Below are 25,429 nucleotides of genomic sequence, written 5' to 3' on the forward strand. Positions count from 1 at the left end.
TGGTCAGCCTGAAGATTTTTTCTCTCCTGATTGTACTGAGCGGTTTAGGGTTCAACTGGTAGGACGTGCATAGAAATGATATTTATCTCAATGTGATACCCCTTATCCATAATAAACATTCAATATTAATCTCTATTGAGCGCATGCAAATTGTGAGTAATTGCTGTTTTTACACTACTATCGGTCTGTGAAGTAGTAAAATATTCAGCGGAAAATGAGGAAAGCTTGGATTTCCTGATTAACTTTCATGTTAATAAGTGTCATAATTTTTTGGCTCTATCTGATGGTGGAGTTATGCAATGGTAGTGATATTAATTTAAGTAAGGAAAGTTTTTAAGCCAATCGTGGAGCTTACAGTAATCAATAGATTAGTTGTTTCAGAATTATTGTTTAGGTAGTGAATATATATTGGATATTACATCAAGAGAGAATGCCTGAATATTTATTCGAAGACAGAGAAATATAAATGGCAGGCACTACACAGATATTAATTGAAAAGGCATTTTATTTTCATTATTTGTGCAATGAGTTGTCTCCAAAAATATACTTTTACGCACAATGCAGACTGCAGTACTCTATGAGAAAGATTTGCACTCAGGAATAATTACATTAATACACTAATAAGTACGTAGACAAAATACAAATGCATACCTAAGTTATAAATGAAAAAATATAAAGGGATACAAAAGCAAATATTCACTGCTTGGATGTAGAACTTGTGAATTAATTCTTGAATACATTGCTCCATGTACTTGCATTACAAATAACCGATACCAGTACAAGGAGTCGAAGACAAAGCACAAACGGAGTCAGTTTGAGAGCTATTTCGGCACTTAATATGCACTCATAATTTCATTCTTCATGGCTCATTTATCCTCATGCGAGCTATCATTTCCACTTTCATTCGATTCATCCTCACTAGAACTATTTTCTTCTTTACTATCAGCTTTTCCACTTTCATTCGTTTTCTTGGCTTTCTTGAGTTTCTGTTTTTTCTTCTGTCTTTTCGCTCTTTTCTTTGCTGTTCGTTCTTCTGCTGCTATCTTATTTTCTTCTATTTTTCTATGGTATTGTTCCTCGGCTGATTCCTGTTAATTGATAAAAATTTAGCCGTGGAACAGTAACATTTCCCAAATTATATTTTGCACAGGTGGTTAAGAATAAGAAAAATTGCCCCGACTTCTCTATTATCGAAGGCAGAAGTAACCTCCATTGAAATTGTACCACACAACAAATAAGGTAACGCAAACAGGAAGAACTTCGGGTTAGAAAATCATCAAGAAAATTTTCAAGTAAAGAGATGCCCAAAAATGTAGTTTTTCCAATCATTGGGCAAATATTTCACAAAAAAATAATAAAGCCCGTTTTCTTGTGAAATACATATAGCATAATATGGAGTTTAAATGTTCACAATCTAGCAGCCAGAAGTTACGGTAGCCCCTTTTAGTTTAGTATAGGCATCATTGGCAGTGTTTATGAAATAACAGGTGTTTAGATACTGCCATTTGTTTATCAGACTCAGTCTGCGTAGTGAATGCCCAGGAAATATGATGTAGCCTTGAAAGGACTTATTTTATGACTCAAGATGGGGCAGATGGCGTCTTAAGTTAGTTGCTTAAGTAGCAGGTGATTTCTATCCAACGGAAGGGCAAAGGAATGCTCACAAATGGGATATTTGTTTTGTTGGGCAACTGAGGAAGGGGTAAAATAGTAACAAAGCTATTGAATGGGATGTAGTTAGGGTGGCATTCTTATTTTTGTGGATATGTGCACTTTAGTTCCATATTGAACGTCAGCAAACTATTCGTGAATGATAAAAGAGAAGAATTCATCACGGCAATACTCAATTATGCTATTTCAGTACAAATCAATACCGAGACGTCTCTTTTCATTGGAAAAATGGAAAGAGATAGATTTATTAAAAATGTAGAATTTCAGAGAATCCAGCACATTTCCTAAAAAGTAAAGAAACCTAGTGATACTTCGAAAAAAATAGGCATTGGGTGGTAACGAAAGAGACATCAAAGGTATACAAATACTGACGATAATGACATGCTATTCTCCTGCAACATCATAACAAGTAGCTGATGAGTAAGTAAAGCGAGCAAATACCTTCACGCCTTTTTCTTGGATGAACTTTTGTCTGGCATACTCTTTCCTACGTAAATGCCGGTAAACGTGAAATTCCCCACTCCCAGCTCCTGCGCTGGATCCCATAACATTTCTTACAAAATCAGGTACTGGAGGTAAATTTTTACTTTTTGGTCTCTCGGGAATAGGCACTATTTTATCCTGAAATTAAATTTATCACTTGTGGGGTGGCCTTAACTACAACAAGCAAGACCACCATCTCAATTGAATTCATAGAGATTAGATTATAAAATTACTTACAGGATTTTTCATAAGCTTTTCAAGCTTCAATCTTTGAAGATCGTAGGCAGTTTTGGCAACAACTGGTTTGTTTTTCTCTTCAACATCTTCGTTGTTTTCGTCTGCCATGTTTTGAAAATTGATGTGGTGCTGCCACCTATCGTTAAGTTTGATGCACTAGTTGAGAAACGATAGTCACCTCATGTCCGTGTGTGTCATTGAAGGATAAAGAAGAAATAAGAAGAATTTAGATAAGGCAAGGTATGAATCTACTCACGGATGACAATAGTTTGGATAGTGAATGCATTTCAATGGCTGTTCGTTCTTTTTTTTGTCCTCCATCTTACGAATAATTTTCAGTTGTCCAAGGGAATGCTCAAAATATGGATTGACATGTTTCGAATTCTATTACTTCAGTAGTTTTCTCTTGAAGTACTAATTCTTCAATTATTTTACCAGTTGAAACCTGTGAAAAGGCGAATCTCGGTGGGCGTTTTTATCATAAGTAAGGAACTAGCGACTTCTACCTGTAGTTTTCTGCTACGGCCGACGACGGCCAACGAGGACCAATCAGCGCTGAAGGAAGGAGCAGACCCAGCTTGTCAGTCAGTGAGCGGTGTTTGTGGTGGAAGGTCGTACATCTGGTCATGGTGTTGATGTTGTCTAGTGTGATCTTCTCCGAGTGAATGAAGCACTTTACTGTTCTATTAATACGTGCAGCCCACAGTGATATACTTCGTCATTTGAGAAAGTTCAAGTGTGAATGAGTGTCCTTCCATGTTTTTCTAAAATTATGCTGTAAAATCTCAGTGGTGTCTGTGTGTCTTGGAATAGGATAACAGAAAAGTACGCAAAATGGCGGATCTAGAAGCAGTGCTCGCGGACGTGAGCTATTTAATGGCTATGGAAAAGAGCAAATGCACTCCAGCAGCCAGGGCCAGCAAGAAAATCATTCTACCGGACCCAAGGTAGGAGTATCTGTGAGGATATTGATTCCTTCTCCTCCTAGCACCCTCGCTAAAGAAGCTGTCCCTTCGCTCTTATTTTTGCTCTGGGTGGTATTATTTACATTTGTTTCTTCATCTGTGCGTTAAAAATTTGTTAATATACTTCCAGCAACATGCTCTCTTCGGATTACCTAATCAGTTTCGATCTGGCTTGATGCAACACGTTGTCATTTCTTATTTTCCGTATTATTAACTGGTGTGTATGTTTATTCTCAATAACAAAAGGATTTACTGACTCGAACGTGAATTCACAATCACTGTCTCATGCCGTTAAAACAATATTATGGTTTACGACATGGGTTGAAAACCATCCGTATCTGCACTGTGATGTTTTCATTTTATCGTTGTTTTTCTTAAATGCTGTTGCCAATTGTGCTTTTTGCACTTCTCAAGGTATTCTTGAATTAAACTGCAGAGCGAATCAAGCATTCGTTTGTACTATAGCTTAAAAGCCATTTCTCTTTCTTGTTGCGTAAACTCCCCTGCGTATGTCCTCGGAAAGGCCTGCAGCACGCTGGAATCTGCGCGCAGCTGCCGTAGTACTGGCTTATTTGTATACAGTCCTTACAAATTGTATTCATACTTACTGATTTATCATCTGTTAAAGGGCACAAGTGACCATTTCCCCTCTCCGTCAGCTACATATCTTGCACGGCTCATCTTCCAATGCTGTCATCTGCTCCGCCCTTCCGGTGTGTGTGGACCTCCGGGAGTGCTGGGCCATTTCATTATTTGACTTTTCGTGTCTGATCTGAGCAATGGAAGCAATATTCTTGTTACCATCGCTTACAGCCATAATCATGGAGATTTCGCCTGTGTTGTAACTCTGTATTTCTTTTCGGATCGATTGACCTTTTCGTCTCGGATTTCGAATGATTTCTACAAATATTTCATAACGATTAACCTATGTTTAGGGCTCTTTCGGGCTTTGGGATTCGTGGCATCTCCCGGAGTATCGTCATCCCGTTCAAAGATTTCCCATTGACCCGCAAGATCTGCTGCTTGTTTCGCCCATGGCGAAGGGAAACCAGTTTTCAAAACAGTCGTTGCAGAAAAACGGTACCGAGATCCCGCTGCTGGCCGCGAACGTGCTCCAGCTGGCTTCGGTTCGTTTTCTTGACTGTAATATTGGATCTATGCTTGCTTTTATGAGACGCAGCTTGGCATGCGCTGTTTCACGGCGTTCGTTTCACCTGTCTGTTTTACCATCTGGTTGGCACGATCTTGCCCAAGTCCTCGCTTGTGCATTTAGGCGCGGGTGAAATCTACGTGGCATTTTGGCTGTTGTCTTTTGTGAAATATTCTTCTTCGTCATGATTTTTTTGCAACGACATGGTTATGGGATGATGGAATTTGCGATGAATGTCTTTCTCACAGAATTCTTCCTCCTCTGCGTTTGCTTTTTGTCCATTTCGCCTTTGTCATATTGAATCGATGATGTTTCTGGACCGATTACTTTTCTACGGCCCTCCGCTGCTTTCCTATTATCCTACGAACTTTATTTCGCGCTAAAATGCGAGGCCAACATCGCTTCCTTATTTCGTATTATGGAGGAATCGAGTTCATTGCCCTTGCGTAGTAGTACTATATACGTTCCTCTGTTACACTAGCGCTTGCTAGAAGTTCCATCTATTTGTCTCTTGTCAGCCGAAATATATAGGATTGCCTAGTCGAAGGGCGTTATAGCGGACAACTGTCAGTCTCATTTGACACTTTACATTACGTGCGTTTAAAAATTGGCCTCTCTCTCTGCTGATGATGTAGTTCCCATTATCGGCTGCTCGGCCGCCGTATAGGTTTAACCGAGGTGAGCATCGTATTTGGAAATTTTCAATCGTCAAATTTATTTTGCTTCAATATATTGGCGGAAGATTTTGGTTTTTTCCTTGGGAATTTGTATTCTTCTCATTTTTGTATGAAGAGGCTGTCATAAGTAGAGATTTCTGTCAGTTAGTTTGGCTAAAGGACTTCATTGCCGCAGGCCGGTCTTTCGGCGGGAGATGGCCCATCTCAAGCGGTGAAGGAGCTAAGAACCTCGGTCCCCTGTTTCTACGGGACCAAAAAATCATTCTTAATGTTTCTTCAAGGTGTAAAAAAAATTCAGAAAGGACTAAATATCCCTCTCCTAAGCTCATCGAGCGACCCTGTCGTGTAGATATTTGTATTGGGCCTTTTATTTGCAAATATGACTATTTCTTACCTCTGAATTTAGTTGAATAAAAAAATGTATATTCGGCAGAATTTGGAAATATAAATACTCCGTGAACAGTAGGCCGTGGGATGTTATGTACTTGCGTATTGTTTAAAAATAAAATTTTACATAACCTGTTGACGTTTGTGTTTCTAGAGGAAGGAATAAAGAAGGAAGGTTAAACATTTCGTTCTGACGCTGTTACGTTTACAAGTCCAAATTGAAAACAATTTCTCCTCTTAACATCTAACAAATTTAGAAACGACTGGAATGCACTTATGCAACCTGTCTTGGAGGAAAGATACAAAAAAATCAGTGAAATAGGTGAATTGAAGGACGCGCAATAACCATAAAACGCATTTTCAGGCGTATTGAGCCTGTAAATGAGTTTTACTTACGAAGAAGCTAAAGGTTGCGCTACTGCTTCAAACCATGGGTCCACAACTTTTCGTGGTGCATGATATACCTGCCACGTAATTGCCAGTATTTTCAGGATATATGTTTATTACATATGCTTTACATGCTAAATATTTTTCATCATATTCTCATCTCAGGGATTTTCACTGCTAAATTGTAGAAATAAATAGCATACTTGATGTTGCTGAGTTGGCGGTTGAGTCTTAATCCTAATCTCATTTGAAACATATAGGTGCAAGCGTCAACGTATGTTTAAGGATATAGGCTGTGTATGTGTTTGATAAGGGACTGAGTTGTTCGTTATCGAGTCTCTTTGATTTGCTTTTCAGAAAACGTATTGGCACTGAGGATATCGATGAAATGATCTGCCGGATGGGCAGATGATCTGCTGGGATTTTGTCGACGTACCAGCGCCACTTTAGTGCTCGAGTTCCTGAATTAAATTAGTGCCAAATCAGCTGCCACCTCTTAGTCTTCTGTGGTCTAGGTCAACCCACCTCGCATTTCGTTAATGCTTCTTCGAGGAAAAGCCGCTGTCTTGGGAGTATTTTCTCAATGAATTATTGCTTCAATTATCGATTGTGAAATTATTGACTGTTGACGGATAATGGCTGGTAGGAGTTGATATTTACTTTCCTCCATGATCCTTGTGCAAAGCTATGATTCTGCGTGATTGGCTGTGGTTTCATTCGTCGTCGTGAAATTTTCATGCTCATGAGCACCTGGCCAAGACGAGGTGGTATAAATACCGGCCGGTAATTCACTGTCGGCACTCATTTCCCTGATGACGGTGACCGAGTCGGAGCCAACTCTTAGGAGTCCATGGAGATATTGACCCGGATGGATACCCGAGAACATTTTCTGAATTGGAGTACCTACTACCTTTTTATTTTAAATTCCTGTCGCAATCTTTAAATTAGCTTCTGAGATAATTTGAATAAAACAAAAGGTGACCTTATATAGATATTAATTGCTAAATAATTACTAATTTTCATAGTTCCTAAAAGCCATGTATGTTTATTAACTTTTCATATTACTTGAAAATATCGCCAAAATATGCATGTATTAATTTTTATAAAATAAAACAAGAATTACTGCTTTATATTCTTTGGTTCTATATTATTAGTGATTTTTTGCAAAGCGGCTTAACGGGGCAATAGTCAAAGGCTCAAAACATTCCGTAAACACAAGCCTAATTAAAGTTATCATAATTCATCATATGACGGGTTTTCATTTCTTAGCATAAGCAGTGATTATTCCCTAGCATCTAGTTATAGAGCATGTACCCCTTTTTTCTCCATTCTTACCGGTAAGATATCTACGTAATTTTTTGTATTGTTTTCCCTCCGACACTTCGGTTAATGAGTCCAGCTTCAAATATATAAATATGTCTAGCCTTGCCGTATGAAACTCCCATCTCTGCTATAGCCATCATTGGCAAATTCCCAAGGCATCCATCCCTTTGAACTGAAAAAGCTGTGAACCACGCCCCCCTATCAAGAATACCATAGGCCTGCTCCTGTTGCCCTTACCCTACCACTGTTACCGCCGAAGTCTCCGTCGCACTCTTTACTTGACCGTGGCGGATCATGTTTATTTTAAAGAAAATGTTGCACGTTCATAAAATGCCAATTTAAAGTAGACTTTATAGCAATAAATTGAAACATAGAAGCTGATTACAATAATAAATCGAACTCTAACGAAACAGAAACTGAACAACAAACCCATTACGGTGACCACGATTCTGTATTTAGCGATTTAATAGTCATTTTGCATTAAATAAGATAATGCCAAGTCAGTAGAAAAATGTTTGTAGTGCATACATTCTTGTTCCTACGAGAGAGTAGCACATAGATTCATTTGAAGCCGGAATACCGCTAAACACTTCACAGTCGTCTGAGTAATTTTTATTTGTATTCTGACAATGAGTGAATATTATTGACAGGTGCGCTAATTAATAATAATAAATTGCCTTGCGGTAGCCAAAATTCGAGGTCAAATTCTCAACTTATCAATGTCGAGAGTCAGTATTGGGAATTATTTGAAAATGAAGGACTTAGAATATTGTATGTTATAATAATCCTGATATTTCTCCCTAGTGAGTGTTTTGCCCTAATCACACGACCATTTTTAAAGGTACATATCTAGTTTCAGCAAAGGTTATCAATGTCAGGGAAGTTGATTGCTGAAGCCAGAATTTTCGGTACCTCTCCGCTATTTGAGGCATCGTTGATGTTTACATTCTTCGTCATCAAATTCATTGGCGCCGCCCCAATATGCATTTCGACCGCTCCGAGCCAAAAAGTACTGCTACATAAATCACTCGGGACTTACAGGCTGAATCTCGAATTTGTATCACAGAAAATCGTGCGTGCAAAATTTGGTATCTGAAATTTTGTCCATAAAATCGTATGTCAGAATACATCATGCCCAAAACGCCAATCTCGGCCAATTTTTCAATTTTCGTTTTTTTGTACTCGATTTTCATTCATTTTTTGTTCAAATTATAAATATTTTGTGAGTTTTTTTTTGTGTTTCATCTCATTACTCTCTCAGTTTACTGAATATAAATTTCATAAATGATTTTATGCACAAAATTTCAGATACGATTATGGCAGATAAATATGGCTCAACTTTTGCACTACGTATTCAAAATACGCCTGAATGGAATGATGATTGTTGAGATGAGATACTACTTTGTGCGGCTATTTGCGGTCGCTTTGGTTTCGTGCATAGATTGGCTACTGTTGTATTTTACGTTCTTGTTCTACGATGTAAAAACGCGACGGCAGCAAACGATAGGGACTGTGATAGGGCGCTGTCATTTCTGCCTTCCTGAAAATTGTGACATCCGAAAGTCTCATCTTGAGCTTTCAGTGTCGCCATCCCTATATTTCTACGTGACAAGTGGTCTTATAATTCGGTCTTTGATCGAAATAAAATTTGCAATTGAAATGAGAAACATAAAAACATATTCTATCGTCGTCGTTCGCCAATCAGACCCTTCACTTGTGCTCGATTTTTTTTGCCATGGAAGTCTTAATCACAGGCGGAGATGCTGAAAATAGTACTCTTGTTCACAAATGGGTACTCTTCGAGTTTACTCCAATCCTGGGTCTAGAATGTACTTGCAGAGTCTGGATTTCTGTTGCTGCAAGTGGGCCGTAATGCCGTTGTGTTCCAGTTTCAGAAGTAAACTATCTCATTTAGCTATGGCTCTCCAAACCATTTTTTAAAGAAATGATCCATGCCATACACCAAGATACACAATGGATTGGGTGACTTCAAGGTGCCGCGTATAAATGCGATTGTAAAATAGTATTTGCGGTGGAAAGAAATAGGACACAAAGAATAGAGCATCACAGAACTGAAGGAGTTCATTAGGGAAGGGTAGAAATGGATGGCTACAATATATAAATCATTTTTTAGTCTAATACTTACTGGTAATTCCTAAAGTAGACGAAAGCGACGACAATGGGCGTTGCGTGGCGTGTTATTTTGAACTGACTTAATTTGAATAAAATTTTTAAAAAAATCTCTCTTGCCGCCATTTCATTATTTAGTCATGTACACAGGAACTATGAGCACTAGTCTGTCCCGATGAAACTTGATTTTTTGTTGTCACTTCGGGCGCTTTTTTATCGGTTATCAAAATTATCGTGGATGAGGTGGGAGCGATCCATACATGTATAATCAATATTTTTATTGTGCAATTTTTTAAAATCGCGAGGAATAGCATGGAAAAGTTATGAATTTTATAGCTTTTATCATTTAGGAAATGCATTTCGGCTAACAGCCCTACACTAAGTTATGGATTTTTTATGAGTGAAATCCGGATTCCTAATCATATGAGGTTAATTATTATTGTTTTGGTTGCATCATTGAATTACAGATCGCTCCGTCGTCAGCGACGCGATTGGCGAATATTATAAACCAATTCAAACACCTGGTGGGTGACGACACTCTCCTATGAAGGCCGACTGAAAAATCCTTAATTGGAAGATTCCTAGTCATGTAAGTGCGGGATGCAATCTTATCATTCACGGGATTGAAATTCTGTGAGTGTGAACGTATGAATGAACGCACGGGTCTTGCAGTTTTCTTTTCTCCGTTCGCAGTCCGTGGAATGGTCTTCGTCCTGTTGCCTCCGCGACGCCCACGACCGCTCCTGCTGCCGACGACGACTTGTGGGACGAGTTTGTTGTATTCCACATCGCCTTCTCCTCCACCCCTTCCCCTCTCTATGATGGGGGAGGGGTATTCTCCCCACTATTGCTTCTTTCTCTCTCCCCACCTCCAGCCATCTACGTCATCTCTCTCCTCATCCTCCCACTCTCCTCCGAATCGCAAAGACTTGCGTTGAAGGAATCGCCTCTCCCTCTGCAAAGCCTGTTTTCGAAGTTGAATGCTATAGCCAGAGCTGGGCAGTATTTCTAATAAAAGTATTTTAAAATAAGTATTTGAATTATATTTGTAATTCGTATTTGGCATTTCAACTTTTTTGCACTCCCTCCGTCATATCATCGAATATTTTTGTACGTTCAATGCTGTCCTATTGGTCTTAGCAGTCGACTTTTGCACTCGACTCGAACCTGTGAACGGCTCTACGAATCGATTGAAGTCTGATTCGATCTCCAAGCGTAGCTAAATCGATTCAATTTGGTAAGCAGTCAGAGTCGATCTGTCGACCTAGGGGAAATAAGTAAAAGTAAGTAAGTAAATTTTTTAATGTCTACAATTTAGACTAATTCCAGAGGATTGAAAAGTTCTGTATTTGGGGTGATATCTTACGTTTTTCGCTCTTTAATGATAACAAGTGTTCAACCGAAATAGGAAGTGTATAATACATTTTCATACGTTTAGTAGTATCAAAATTTTGTCAACCTTACAGTTTCTGTTTGCAGTAATGACAAGTGCCATAAGAACACACAAATACTTGATATGTAGTTACTTTTACCTGTAAACGGTAGTTTAAGAGCATAATACCTCCAATGTTGTTTCTTTTAGTTTAGATATAGCTTTGAAGTACGAAACAATATTTTTACTATATTTTTTCTCTTTCCCCTTTCGTTCAAATAGTATTCGACTTGCGAAATATTCTCTTTGGATCACTCCAAATTTTTAAAAGTTTTTTGTTCCATTTGTGTGATTGCTCCTGCTTTTATCACTCATCATGCGACATTATTCCACCTATCGTAGGTGATATACAGACTATGACTACATTTTTTTCAAAAGGGGTAACGAAATATATCAAATAAAATAATAGTTTAGACTAGATATTATTCTATCAATCGCCGTTGATTTATGTAAGCAAAGATTGAAGTTTTGGTGGAGAAACATTGTTTTTAAGGGCGTTCTGAACTACTTTAAAGGCGTCCACAGTGTTTTCGCTCATTTCAGGCAGCTTGATATGGATATCATCTGCGATAGATGACAGTATGTTACAATAACCTTTATACCATGGTGGTTATAGAAAGAAAATACCTTACGTGCAGAATATTCCTCCACAAGGAATCTAGTTACTTATGGAATGATATAAAGAAACGCTGCATTTTTTCCTTTTCCTTGCCAGCAGGTCGGAGACGCAATACAGGCAGCTTATGTTATGGCCGGATTAATCTATTGGGCTGTATTACACAAAGTGAAGGCATAGCGCACTTTTACAGGGAGAATAAGTATAAAAAAGACATTCAATACCTTAGATCACTTCGTCCCTTTCGAAAAAAACCATTTTCTGCTGGTAATAAATACACCTGTTGGATGCAAGTACCGATAATATGGTCTAAGTTCAAATACTCACTAGAGCAAGGCGGGAAGGAGTCAAGGAACGGCACGAGACACTAATGACACGGTTATGAGCCTGCCAAGGCCACTTCGGAACGGAACGCCGGGCTGAAGAAATATCAGACCAATCACGGCCCGAGGCGAGAAAGCAGTTTGTTCCCCTCCCCCCGTTCCCACCCACGCATCCATGGAGACGCCACGCGACTGACACCTACGACAGGAAGGGAAGGGGCCACCAAAAACTGACACAAAGCTTCCGGCATTTACGCAGTAAATACTGACTGCCTTGGCAACTTGGCTTTTTAGGCTTTAAAATTAGATATCATTGACCTTTCCCAAAACGATTTTCTCTTGGGTGAGGGAAGAGATGATATCATTATCATTACTGATGAAGAAAACTATTATTCTCTATGATTAATATAAAATTAGCCTTTCAACTTCTAGTACTTTCAGCTACCCGTCTTTTCCGCCCCTCATGCGGTCGAAACAGCAGAGGTGCCACGTGCAAAGTAAAAGTATTTCATTCCCTTTTGCGTATAGATGATCCGTGTGAACGTCTCACGAGGTTTGAGAATAATTTTAAAGTGGCAGTCAGTGGACGATAGTAATAATGTAGGGTACTCGTTAAAAAAAAAAAAAACTTCCCATTTTCCGCTTCCATTTATATTTGACCGATCTGAGTTTAGGCAGGATAGTTTCCATTTTCACCGTGAATTTCCGATGTTCTGATCGCTGGTGAAGTGTTGTGGTATAAAGCTATTGAATGATATTTATATATTTACTATGTTAACAGAAAATAATAACGCTTCCCGTTTCTAATAATAATAATGATGCATTTATGTTACGAGCGAACACCCTGTTCTAAATGAATACAAAGTATGTGCTACATTATTAATACTAATCAGTCCTATTGTAAATTATAGAGTTGTAAAAAATCCAATCATGTGCATAATAAAATACAATGTTCGATAGAAACTTTAAGTCATTAATAATGGTTCATAGCAGATGCTGTGATTTTGTGGTTAGTTGTCTATTCAGTTTTGTGGTTATATATTACGTTGCTGGTTATCTCAAACGGTCAGAGGAATAAACTTGTTTCTGTACGTACTAATTTCACGCGCCCCGTGCTGCGGACATTAGTGAGCGGTAACTTATTATCACCGAGGAGGCCACGCTTCTGGGAAAGCCTTTACTGTTAGACAATTTTAAAATTATAGTCAAGCCTGTCGTACATTTGGGGGCTTAATTTACATGAGCGGTGTTCTTACTTTCGCCCTAATCTAGGTTAGGGTTTTTTTTATCGTCGAATTAGTTAGTTTGTTGTTATACCCGTGTCGCCTGGCTCAAGCAGCGAAGAAGTAAGCAGTAAGGATACTCGTGTGTGGTTGAAAAATAAAAGGCTCCCCTTGGAATTACGTGCCTATTTTTATCTAAAAACTGCTTCAATAAGCTTCAAGGTGGCACAAGTGTTTTGTGCCACCAGCCGTTAATCTGAGAAATTGTACATGTTAAAAAAATATTAGGCGTATTTTATTATTTTGATTGGAATGTTACATTTATGTAAGGGAAGATCTCGATCACTGTCAGGTTGGGATAGGTCATTTTGAAATTCGGGTGCCCCTAGTAATTTTATATTTTACACAAATGAGTCCTGCCGCCAAATACGGCAGAATATCAATGAATGACACGACCGTGCTCTCACGCATAATTGTCATGATCCAGATCTCCAATAATTTATAATTATTCTTTCTTTATTGCCCTAATTTCGGGGGCGCGGTACTACCTTTCCCACTCCCCCATAAATGGATTGTGTGCTTGGTGAATAAGTATTTTATAGGTACAATTGCGATAGAAATGCCTTCTACGCTCATCATCTGTGCAGTTACAACTAGGAGTAACGTGCAAGATTGTTAGTACTTCCGTACTCGCAGATTTAGGCACAATGCCTTCAGCCATCCCGATATCCAATTTGCTCTGAACTCTTTGAGTGTTTATTACCCGTGATAAAATAAATTATATCCCTGACGCCGCCACCTTCCTTGCATTTAGTAGCTGGCTGCGGGATGTATAGATGTATATGCAAATGAGTCTGGAATAAGACGCAGTTCCTCCGTTGTTGACCGGTATAATGATTGTGATGCCTTGTGCGTAACTGGCGAGGAGGCAGTCTAACTTTTCGTGCTTTAATGACGACTCACGGTTCCGAACCGGTCTCACGGTCTCCTTTTTTTACGCCTCTAGAGCTAATTTTTACGATCTTACGATTCCATTTATATCGAGACGCGGCCGTTAAATGCGTACGCACGCTTTCAATCCTTCTCCTTTTCGGTGGAACTCGCTCGGAGTTACGAAAACAACACCCACCCTTAGGTCAAGCTCTGTGAAATACTCGGTGAAATACTTGTAGATCACTGAACCTTAATAATTAAACCTCCTGCAGGGTTAGTGTAAAATAAGGAGTGTGGTGGGTAAACTCTTCTCGGGATTCCCACCAGGTTAAATTCTCCATATTAGCGAACGTTTAAACCAAATAAAACCATAAACAAATAAAACCAAAAAAACCTACAACAACGAAATATATATAGCAATAATAAACAAAAAATAGCTACAACAGTTACGACCACTCTATGCAAACAGCGGCAAAAGGTGAAGCCACGGAAAATTAGGAGCATCATAACGCCATCTGGCGAACGGAAGATGTAAAAACAAAATAATGCAGGAAATATGAGAGTACCAGTCTTCAAAAACATATTATTCGGGTAATATTGTCCAAAAATTCTTATGCGCACTCATTTCCGTTGTTTGTGGCCCTAAAATTGTTACCACTAAGGCATTTGTATTTATTCAAAACCCTAAAATTGTTTTCTGCCAGAAGTGTCAATATGCCGAGTAAATTTGATAAATATATAGATATAATTAAGGGAGTGAGTCATTTGTAGTCACAAACAGACCGAGGTTTACATTATATAAACATTGTTTTCTTTACATAGGGCCAAAATTATTTCATTTGCTGCCCGCTAAAATAAAAATAAATAAATTTTTAAATAAAATGTTAAGACTTACCAAAGACTGGCTTTTCTCACAAGAAGTAATTGAGCATTTATTTTGTTGTTATTTCTTAAAAACTCTCGTGTATTATTTACTGCATTATTATTTTCTTTTATTGGCATACATTTGGGCACAGGCTCTATTCTGGTCCTATGACCTTGGAGTCCACCTTAAGATCCTTCTCTTTGTTATCTTTGTTGTTCAGGTGTAAAATGAATATGTAGAAGTAAATTAAATTATTATTATTATGTAATACGACATTCAGTAGTCCTAAGAATGAGTCTCAAGTCGGAGCTTGAAACGTTCGCTAATATGCAGAATTTTACCCGGTGGGAATCCCGAGAAGAGTTTACCCATATTATTCGCGAGGAAAGCATCAAATAATATTTCAAGGAGTTTTTTTATATCGCTTTTCTAATGTATATTTTTCTTGATTATGACTTGAGGGTGTGGTGTTTATAACCTGGTAGTGTTCGTGACACTGAGCGATAAATATTATATTGGATACCGCGAAATAATTTTAAAATTTTACGTGATACAGCTGATAAAATAACGAAAATCATGTTGGTAAGAACGTGGAATGTCGTGATGAATTGCATTTATCGCGACATGACGTTTTATTTTCACTTCCTTTTTCATCCATTTGTCTAGAAGGATCAGGCCACCCACGAGTGCTGCATTCTAGATTCGAACCGTATTTGGTTTAAAGAAACTGGAACTGTACGAAAGGTCGGTGAGGAATTAGACGAAGGGAATTTAAGAATTATTATTAAGAGTATTCTGTGGTGTTATACAGCACGATTAAGAACTCGCTGTTTTTTTAGGATATATAAAAAACTATTGAATGGTTCCAGTGCGATCCTTGGTGCTGAATTTTGTCCTGTGCACTGCCCAGGAACCTCTGAAAACTGCAAATTGGAGAGGTGCAAGGGAATTATTTACAATATGCCCACTTTGAAGGGTTGGAAGAATACTATATTTGAAAATTATCGATTGGACGCGGCGGAAGTGGCATTGCCGCTCCCCTATTTCTTCCCTTAGTCCATAGATACTTGTTTTACTCACCTTCGCTTATAGAAATTTGCCTGAAATAAGATTTAGACCACGATCTGAATAACACATTTTTTCGCAAAAGAATGTTTGCCTAGAGAATATAGGGAATGAGACCTCCGGAAGAGAAGTCTCTAAGATGTGTGATGTTGGTTTAAAATGACTTTCCTATTTGTGTCTACAAGGATTTTGTAATCTGCCTACCGGCTCCTATTGGAAATGGACTTACGTGTGAAAGGCCATGCGAATTGCAGTTTTCGTGGTGAATTAAATAACAAATGCAAATACTTGAGTTACAATGTATTTCCTAAACTGTTTCGTTAAACTTTCTCGTTGGTCATAGTGGATTGTCGAGGGCATTCTATCCTCAAGGATACAATTTTTCTTTGTGGAAGATCAATGTTTCGGTTGGTTAATTAAAAAGGTCAATGATCCTTTGGTTGTGCTAGGTAAAGGCTCGGTGCATGAGCGATCTGTTTGTTGGTAGGGAGCATAGACATGAATGGATCTACTGGGCATATCCACTCTCTGTTATATCATGGCCCCGTTAGGCTGTCACGACTGAGCAAATATTCTCTAGCCAACCGTAAGAATGAGCTTAAGTGGTCTATTTTTAGTTAGTATGATAAATGTCCCTCTTATTCTTTTCCATTTTATTTCATCTCAATCGTATGCTGAGCTTCTAATTAGTGAATTTCGTGTAATATTTCGCGTACGCATGATCATCATTGGACCTTGAGGAATGAGAAATGAATTCATTTCGTTTAAATGGATTTTTCATAACTTTTGGTGACACAGCGCGGGATTAATTATAGTCTTGCGGTATAATTAGAGTAGCACGAGTCCATGGTTTATCGCAGTTACTCTGAATCATATGTATTTACTGTCTAAGAATGTTTCCAAGACATTTAACTAATGTTGTGCACTGAGAGTTAATCCAACTATTTGATCGATGGATTTTTCTCGTTTATAGAATAACCTCCAAAATCGTTGGCACATTAATGGCTGATGCCTGGTTTCGCTAGTGGGCCCTTTCCGCTTCTATAGCAGTGAGGTGTTTACCCCGTCCCTCCCTTCCAACCTATCCCAGAGGCGTCGACGGGCTCCTACCGCGGCGGCGCCTCTTTCCTTGTCCCTTCCCATCCAAATCCCTTCCCGGGAGCGCGGGCGTATTAGTCTCGGACTTGGTTCCCGGCCCCGTTGTGTTGTATCCCTCAGAGGACCCACCTAGGAGTCCTTATCTCTGTCAATGAAATGTTTCCAAGACATTTAGCTTTTGTTTTGCACCGAGGAGATAGATATGCATCCACGTGGAATTCCTTGTATTTATCATTCACGTGTGAAAATTGTGCTTCTTGAGGGCTGTACGAAGTCATTGACCCTGATCAACGTATAGTAGTGAAATAAAAAGTTATTATTATTTCCTATTGTAAAGTATCTAGTTCAATGCAACGAGAACTCAGCTATCGCTACTCGTATGAAATAATCTTATTTCTTCCGTTGCATCATATTTCATGAAATATAAGTTCTTTATGTACATTTTTGATGTTTTAACATTGCTAACGTTTCAAAGTATTTATATTGTTCCCCTTAATAGTGATAAAATTACGAAAATCTTATGGCGAGCTACACTCGTCTTTGCGTGGCTTGGAATCGGAAGTTTATGTAGCCTCGTGATTTCAGCACAAAGGGTTAAATTCTTCGATCTAATTTTTTACGGTGAACACTTTCCGTATGAGATTTCTTCGAAGGCAGTAATGTGGACTACCGGATCGCTCTGGCGAATATGACCTCTTGGATTGCGCGCTACCCAAACGGATGTCATTGCGGTCTTTCCCCGAGGAGGGAATATTTATCTCTATTCCACGATGACCTTGACTGTTTCCGCGAACCTTTCACTTTAAGGAGATTCCATGCAGTAACGCAATTATCCTACTTTAAAATTGGAGAACATGTTCTCGTAATTATCACTCTTGAATTCGCTTTAAAATGATGTTTATGAAAAAATGAGGTTCTTTGATGTAATCCTTGAAAACGTTCCTCTACCCTCTTCTGAAACTGAGATATTTCCCCCTTACTACCTCGTTTGTAGGTACCATTGAAATGTGACATTTGTTCGATATGAGATTAGCTCGAAGGCATTTTCTCCGAGGGAAGTGTGTACTTAATAATACTAACCTAATGCTACGAAAATCATGACGTGCTACGAAAATATTTTAAACTTAACTCGCCTGCGTAAGGGCATTGGGCTTCCCTCGAATGATTTTTCTTGATAGACCTAGCTCAGGATTGGTGCATCTCTCGGTAATCCTTTGAAAGTCACGTGACAACAAAACTTCACCATTGAGACGCTCAAAGTGTGTTGTGACAAAAGTAGTGACGTCACCCCCCCTCTGCTACTGCTGTTTTTTGGTTGATAGCGGACAGAAATTTAACAGCAGCATACGCCGAGAAAACTTTGGATTATTCTTTAAATGAATGCACTTTGCAGTCCAACCTTTTTATTTTGAAGTGGAGAGTTGCGTCGCAAACTATCTTCGGATTGTTGACTTATGGTGATGAGCTAATTAGTGATGCACATGAATACCAAATACGTCAGCTAATTGAATGTGGTGCTGGGAATGGTTTACACAGCTGGAATGCGTTTTTATTTAATTATACATCTAATGTGATTCCCACATTCCGTATTCGTAAATGCGTGGCCTAACTTCACTTTTAAATGCTGAAGTAGATGGGGTATAAAAGGTTTAATATTTTAGAGCCAGTACTAAGTTTAGTAAATGTGTTTTTTATAGGTCGAGAATTTTCGTTTGAATTGCGGATCCTCCTCAAGATATTCCTTCGTATATGTATTGAGAAATAGATACGTGATCAATGTATGTTGTTTTTGATGAACCATTTAATCATATCTTTATGTTTTGCCAATATCCTTATTATTCTCTCAATAATTGTGTCAGTTTTATTTGTACTTGCCATCAGAAAATTGGTCATCATGATAACAATTTTTGTTCTATATACCTTGTTATTTATTTCTGCAAGCAAGGTTGACGTAGGTTTTATCAGCATATTAATTTCTTAAACCTAAGGTTCTTCATATTTATTTTTTTTCAGTAGTTCCCGAAACATGGCTTTGGAAATTTGGAAAGGCATGGTTATCATTCACATAGTAAACGTCATTTTTTCTAAGATATCGGTATAAAAATTCTACCCCGCGAGCCTCCTGCATCGGTGTATGGCGGGGGGCATTTGGATGTTAGCAGTTTACCTCTTTGATAAGATATGAATTGTATGAGTTATGTGTTGAATGTAATATGGTCCTTTACATACCGCGAGAATAACGCGTATTTATGTGTTGGTTGGTCATAATCGTGTTTTTGACCAGTTGCTAAGGTATTGTTATCTATTTATTATCCATCATAACTGTATGAAATGAAAAGCTAAGCTCTTGGAAAGGTGTTGGTCTTTCATGCACTGGCTCTTTTATTTTCCAAATCTATTTGTATCTAATATTTTGTGTGCGATACATTTTTTTTAGTACGACTCATATTTTATAACATCAATCTTCAGGTGAAACTGAAAAAATGCTCTTCCTGATTTGTATGTTCGATACATAAATTCTGATGTACCTGAAAATGTTACTGTGTTTGTTCAACGGGAACTTGTCGTAATAAATCTCCTTATTGGGCCATTCGCCTTTAATGGTGAGGTTTTTCGTGTTCAAGCATGAAATCATTAGTTTTATTACTGTACAGGAACGTTCCTCACGTAGTGCAATTAGTAAAATTATTTACCAGTCCTAAATTACCCTATTAGTCCTATGTTGGCCTCGGTGGCGGCGGTGTAAAGTCCTCGCCTGCTTAACAGGAGATCGCTGGTTCCATTCCCGCCTTGGTAACTTACCCCTATCCAGGGCATGTTGGTTTGTGTGCGTTAAATTGTTGCATGTTAATAACCCCGATTTAATAAGCCGTACGGAGCTTTTTTTAGTGGTATGGAAATAAATAAATAAATTGTGAATTCATACGCCACATATTGCGTTAACAATTTTTGGAGAAAGAACTTTTTTTCCAGAAAATGCCTGGGATGTAGGCATCGCAAATGAGAATCTTATCGGTTTAGAAGTGGGGAAGCCCCACAAAGACTTAAATCATGATCTTTTTCCTTCCCTCTCTGAGCGTTCTTATCAGCGTGGACTTCCTGGAAATCACGCTCCGCTAGGTCGGGTTTTACACTGGAACACATTGCACGGTGCTCTGTCCTCATGTATTCAAGCGGGTATTATTGCTAACACGTATGCGAAAGGGTCATTCATTTTTAGTGCTGGGAATTTTATTCTAATCGAACACTTGTTTGTCGTTAGTCCCTAGCTCACGGATTGATGACAAACCGCTTATATGTATCTTGCAGGCAGATTCATGTCTACCAGAAATTGTGCGAAAAATCCACTGAGAAAAAATCATTCGCCTTGACCAGGATCTACGATCTGCGTTCAGTATCACGTAAAAGTTATCACCGTGGCTAGTCTCGATATACTTAAACTCATGTATACCACGTTGCTATTCACTTTTTCTTGTGCGTTTTCTTGTTTGTCTGTCCGGTATTATTCTCGCAATTCAAAATTTACCCATTTCCCGATTACCGATCGATTTTAGAATTTCAGTTCAGATCAAAACCAGGGAAAAAATGTTTTCTTTCATCACTTGCTAGGTGTTCAGTGACAGTATGAGCCGCAAATTTCGATAGATGACGTTATTGCTCAGAGTAAATTTTAAGGTTGCAATTCTTTCGCATTCAAGGTGATGTTGTACGGCGCAGCGGATAACGAGTCGGACTATGATTCAGAAGATATTATTTTCGATACCAGGCACTGGTGGTACTTTTTCCTTATAATATTAATTTTTTTACAAGCTGGTTTTTTGCGTCTCCCATCATTTTAGATTTTGCTATTCCTCAATTTTTATGCGTGTTTTGTAGCCTAATAGGGAAGTGCACTAGTGTTTCAAATGCACCAAACACATTTTTTAAATTAGAGTTCAGAATAACATAATGTCGTAAAACCACAGTTTAAATCCTAATAGTGAATACTTGATTCGAGATGACCGTCTGAAATATGGAAAAATTCAAAGGCCGCGAAAACGGGTGTCCATGTTGAATATTGGCCGTGACGTCACAAGGCAGTAGCAGAAGGCAGCTTCTACACCGCTTAGTTCTACCACTATTATTGCATATAAAAATTACAGAATTTGAGGGTATCCGTTTTTTGCTGTCATAAAATATCTTCAGATTATATATGTGGCTGCTTCTCTTTTGAGTAAACGACTTCATCATTGCGTAATATATTAATTTTCATTTACGTGTCAACTTCAAGTTTGGAAAGAGTAGTACGAATAGCACATTGAATCTTTAATAAATGTATGATGGCATTTTTTTTCGCTGGGTATATTTTGGCACAATGCCGTTTATCATGCCAAAACCTTTTTTGTAAGAACCGAGTCAAACTAATAAACCTATTTCAGACGTTTGCTGCAAGACTTATTCGTTGCGTATGTATTCACGCCGGCCGGAACGTTCGCCCTTCGCTACTAGAATCATGGGATGTTAGCCTTATTTCCGAGCTGGCTGGTTGTTGCAATGGTTCGCTGTCCAGGATGGGTTCAAGAAAAGATAATCTTGGTTGGGAGAAGGAAAATTCCAACGATTTATAAATGGTATACCAAACTTTGATGTATTTATGGTTACTGAATTTTTGAATAAGGAGGACAGGTTCAACGCTCCATAGAAATGCGAGACGTTAAGGCTAACAAGGGGAGACCGCGTACCTTGCTGCATCTTTTTCAATTAGGGCGTTAGTTAGGCTGTAATAAATTAATTTTCATGCATTACTTTTTACAAGTTATATATATAAATTCAAAATATCCATTGTCTCGCAATGGGTCGGTTGGGGTAGTGGTAGCGTGCACGAGTTAAAGGAAAGAAGTTACCAGAAGGACAGTGGTTCAAATCTACGTCATGGGATTATTTTTTGTTGCCTTCATTGTGATCATACGGCGTCTAGTTTATCATTAATTGTAATTGCAGCAATCATTGACATGAGACAATTTTTTTATCGTCATTATGGCGTTTAGGTATTTTAGCAGTGTCATTACAAACGCCGAGATACGATGACTACAATGGTTGGTGTGCGCTAAAATGTTAATTTTTTCTTTGCTTATACTGACCAACTTCCACATTAAAAATGAAAACCACTCTTGCAAGAGCACATACCATTAAAGGCTCGCGGCAAGCAACAATATGCGTACAGGCATAATTAATAAGAACACAAAGCGAATATAAAATGCCATATATCTCGAACACTTGTAATTCACATTACTCCAAAGGGAGTTTACTTACTCAGTACATACCTCAGTACCTTGTACTCAGTACCTACCAGTTTACCTCAGTAGCAGTGCTAAAAGAACCATTCTGAAATATAATTTCAACTAACAAATAGGATGAAATAAAAGTTGATAACCCTGGACCGGGCGCGCTGGCGTATAAAATACGTCAATCTTTGAAAACCAAGGATTTCGACATTGTACGTACATTCTGGGCTATAATGGTCTCGTGTGTTCTTACAATGTACTTTGACTGCCTATATTGCGAGTTTTCAAAGTTCGAGGTGTTGTAGCTAATTTTTTAGATCAGCAAGATGAACCCGTCACCAGTGGAGTACAAATTACGCTGCGCGACCTGCCGTGTACCCATACAAAAAAATCTGTGCTGTGGCTGTACTAAAGCTGCACTAACTGTGCTAAAAGGGCTGTACTGTGACTCTACTTAAACTGCACTTGAATTGAAACATCGCAGTACAGTTATAGCACGGTCAGAGTGCAGTTGCCATAGCACAGTCATAGCACAGTCATAGCACAGTCATAGCACAGTCACAGTGGAGTTGCCATAGCACAGTCAGAGTACAGTTGCCTTAGCACAGTCATAGTGCAGTTGCCATAGCACAGCCACAGTGCACCTGCCATAGCACAGTTTTTACTGTAATACTCTGTCCATGAATCAATAATTGAGTCTTGATGTGGCTAATGCATTCCCTGTATATCTTATTGAAAACATGAAGCAGAATTAAATCAAGATAGGCCAATTAGCAGAGATAAATAGTTCCCTTTTTAGGTGTTTGTGAAGATTGGTTGCCTGATCCAATCAGAAAACCGCAGAGAGATAATAGTGGCCAAAACGACTACACTCATTAAGGAAAGAAAAACCATATTCCTAACAGACACTCACTGAATTTGTTACGTTCCACTTCCTTAATATGAACAAAGTTTATGGTACTAAAAATATTGCTATCGAAGCCCTTAGGTTCTATGAGAAAAATTGACAAATCCTATTCTGCACATCAACGGGCACTCAACATAAAAACCACCAAAATTTACTTCAGTGCTATTTGTCTAGTTGCCACAAATATGCCCACCTCGATAGTTTTTGTTGATGAAGTTTCAGTGCTAACGCCGTGGAGCACAATAAATGACAATAAGATATGAAAATAAAAGAAATTTATTAAAAACAAATATACTCATGATTATAAACATACAAATGAAAGTCTTGTTAAGGCATGGCCGCTCAATTCATTTGCCTCTTTGGCTTCCTTCCTGAAATTAAAAGGAAAAAACATTACATACTGATGTCTAATAAAGTGTTACTTCAAAATTTGACTGTTTAAGTTTGTCTGAATTTAATTTTAGAGAAGTTGAGTACTTACCTCCAGCAGCAGAGTATAAATAAAGATATGTATTTTTTCAACTCTCTCGTGCTTCGCAAGGAGTAGATTGCGAGTCGTCGAAATCAATCGTGGAAAGTTGATTCATCGCGAACCACACGGATTTCAGCAAAATCGGCGATATCACTTCACCCGCAAGAAAAATTCCCGGCTAAGTAGCTAATTTTGATGTAATTGAAGTAAAGTTCACTTCTTCATGTTCTTAGCGTCGATCTTACATCGACGTATCCATCGTACAGCGTAGAATTCAGAGCACGTAAACAAGTAATGTTACAACCGGTTCAACACCAATGCTCTAACAAAGATGGCTGAGTATCGGCGGAAGTTGTTCTTTTGACCATACTTTACCAAAATAATAAGCAAGCTGGAGCTATGCATTGCCGCTGTAATGTCAGCATAAATTTTTATATAATTTACGCATTCATATTATCATGGAAATGATAGTTGATCGTAATATGAAATAATATAAGAAATACTTTCTCCTGTCAATGACTAGTTTAAGTCCAGCCCTGTCGCAGTGGATTGAGCCATAGTACAGATCCAGTCATGTTACTCAGCCCAGTCACAGTCCACTTTTAGCCACAGTACACTTCCAGTCATGTTTTCTAGCCCTGTCACAGTCCAGTTTGAGCTATAGTACAGTTCCAGTCCAGTTACCCAGCCCAGTCACAGTCCTGTTTGAGCCATAGTACAGCTCCAGTCATGTTACCCAGCCCAGTCAAAGTGCAGTCTGAGCTCTAGCACACTTCAAGCACAGTGATCCAGCACTGTTACAGTACAGTTCTTCTCAAATTCTAGCTGCCATAGTACAGTCTAGTACAGAAAAGTGTACTGTGACTGTGCTAAACACAGAGTTTAGTCCAGTTACAGTGCAGATTTAGTGCAGTCGCAGCACAGATTTTTTTGTATGGGTACCTTTATATCTGTATCACCTATAAATGTACTAATTTCAACAAATAAAGATAAACTTTAACAAAAATTGTTTGTTATCATATACGCACATATCATGGGCAAAGTACGCATTTTGCCCGGTCGTGTAAAAAAACAGTCGCGCCATAATTCTTTAACCAAACTACTTTCAGTTTATAAATTACGTAGGTCTACGCGGAAGATGCAATATTTTGACTCAACACACTTTCTGATGTGACTGAGGTACCTATTAAGTAAATTATTATAATATAAATATCAATTTGATCTTACAATACCTTCAAATGATCTTAAAAACAGAATATCATCGATAGGTAAGAGTCAGGAGTAGCCTTGAACCATTTATTCCGTATAGCTTGTGCTTAAGGCACGGGAATGAATATCTTCTCCAGGCTTTTGTTTCGACGTCGAGATGAAATTTGGAACAAAAAATCATTTATAATTCTATTTTGAATTCATGTTTTCGATACTAGACGACATTTTTAGGAAGCAAACTTCACCGATTCCCGGAAACTCTCGCCGCGCTAAAGAAGGCGACGGAATACAGCGATACTCCACTGGTGACTACTGCCTTGTGACGTCACATCTCAATCAAGATGGAGGCACTGTGTTTCAGCGCAACATGAAATTTTCCGACTTTCAAAACGTTTTAAAGTGCATACCCCAGATGCAGAAAATAAAAGTGACTATACTAATGTTTCTTTTTTAGGCTAAACTTTCAAATTCAGCAATAAAAAAAAATTAGTGCACTTCCCTATTGTCCTCATTCTTTATAAGATGAAAATGAGAAAATAATATATGTGAAGGTTGATAATTTATCTAGAACACGCTTTTCTTTAAGATAAAATGAAGAAAATTTACTCTAAA

General features: G+C 38.4%; 2 protein-coding genes across 4 annotated transcripts in view; one reads left to right on the top strand and one right to left on the bottom strand.

The window, feature by feature from the left end:
* Window positions 1-487: 487 nt before the first annotated feature.
* LOC124158878 (PRKR-interacting protein 1 homolog) lies at window positions 488-2,807 on the bottom strand. The gene is made up of 4 exons (XM_046534278.1): window positions 2,648-2,807; window positions 2,392-2,527; window positions 2,113-2,292; window positions 488-1,088 (listed from the first exon to the last, which is right to left on the bottom strand). The coding sequence occupies exons 1-4, from the start codon at window positions 2,710-2,712 to the stop codon at window positions 867-869; spliced, it is 603 nt and encodes a 200-aa protein (XP_046390234.1). The 5' UTR covers window positions 2,713-2,807; the 3' UTR covers window positions 488-866.
* Window positions 2,808-2,817: 10 nt separating this feature from the next.
* Window positions 2,818-25,429, top strand: part of LOC124158877 (G protein-coupled receptor kinase 1) — an 801,258-nt gene continuing 778,646 nt past the window's right edge. For 2 of the 3 annotated variants that reach the window (XM_046534274.1, XM_046534276.1), the window contains exon 1: window positions 3,223-3,338. In XM_046534274.1, coding sequence (XP_046390230.1) covers window positions 3,226-3,338 — 113 coding nt within the window. In that variant the 5' untranslated portion in view covers window positions 3,223-3,225. Of the gene's footprint in view, window positions 3,339-25,429 lie in introns of all 3 variants that reach the window. The other variant, XM_046534275.1, reaches the window with a different exon arrangement.

Source organism: Ischnura elegans, chromosome 5 (assembly GCF_921293095.1).
Source record: "Ischnura elegans chromosome 5, ioIscEleg1.1, whole genome shotgun sequence".
Classification (NCBI taxonomy): domain Eukaryota; kingdom Metazoa; phylum Arthropoda; class Insecta; order Odonata; family Coenagrionidae; genus Ischnura; species Ischnura elegans.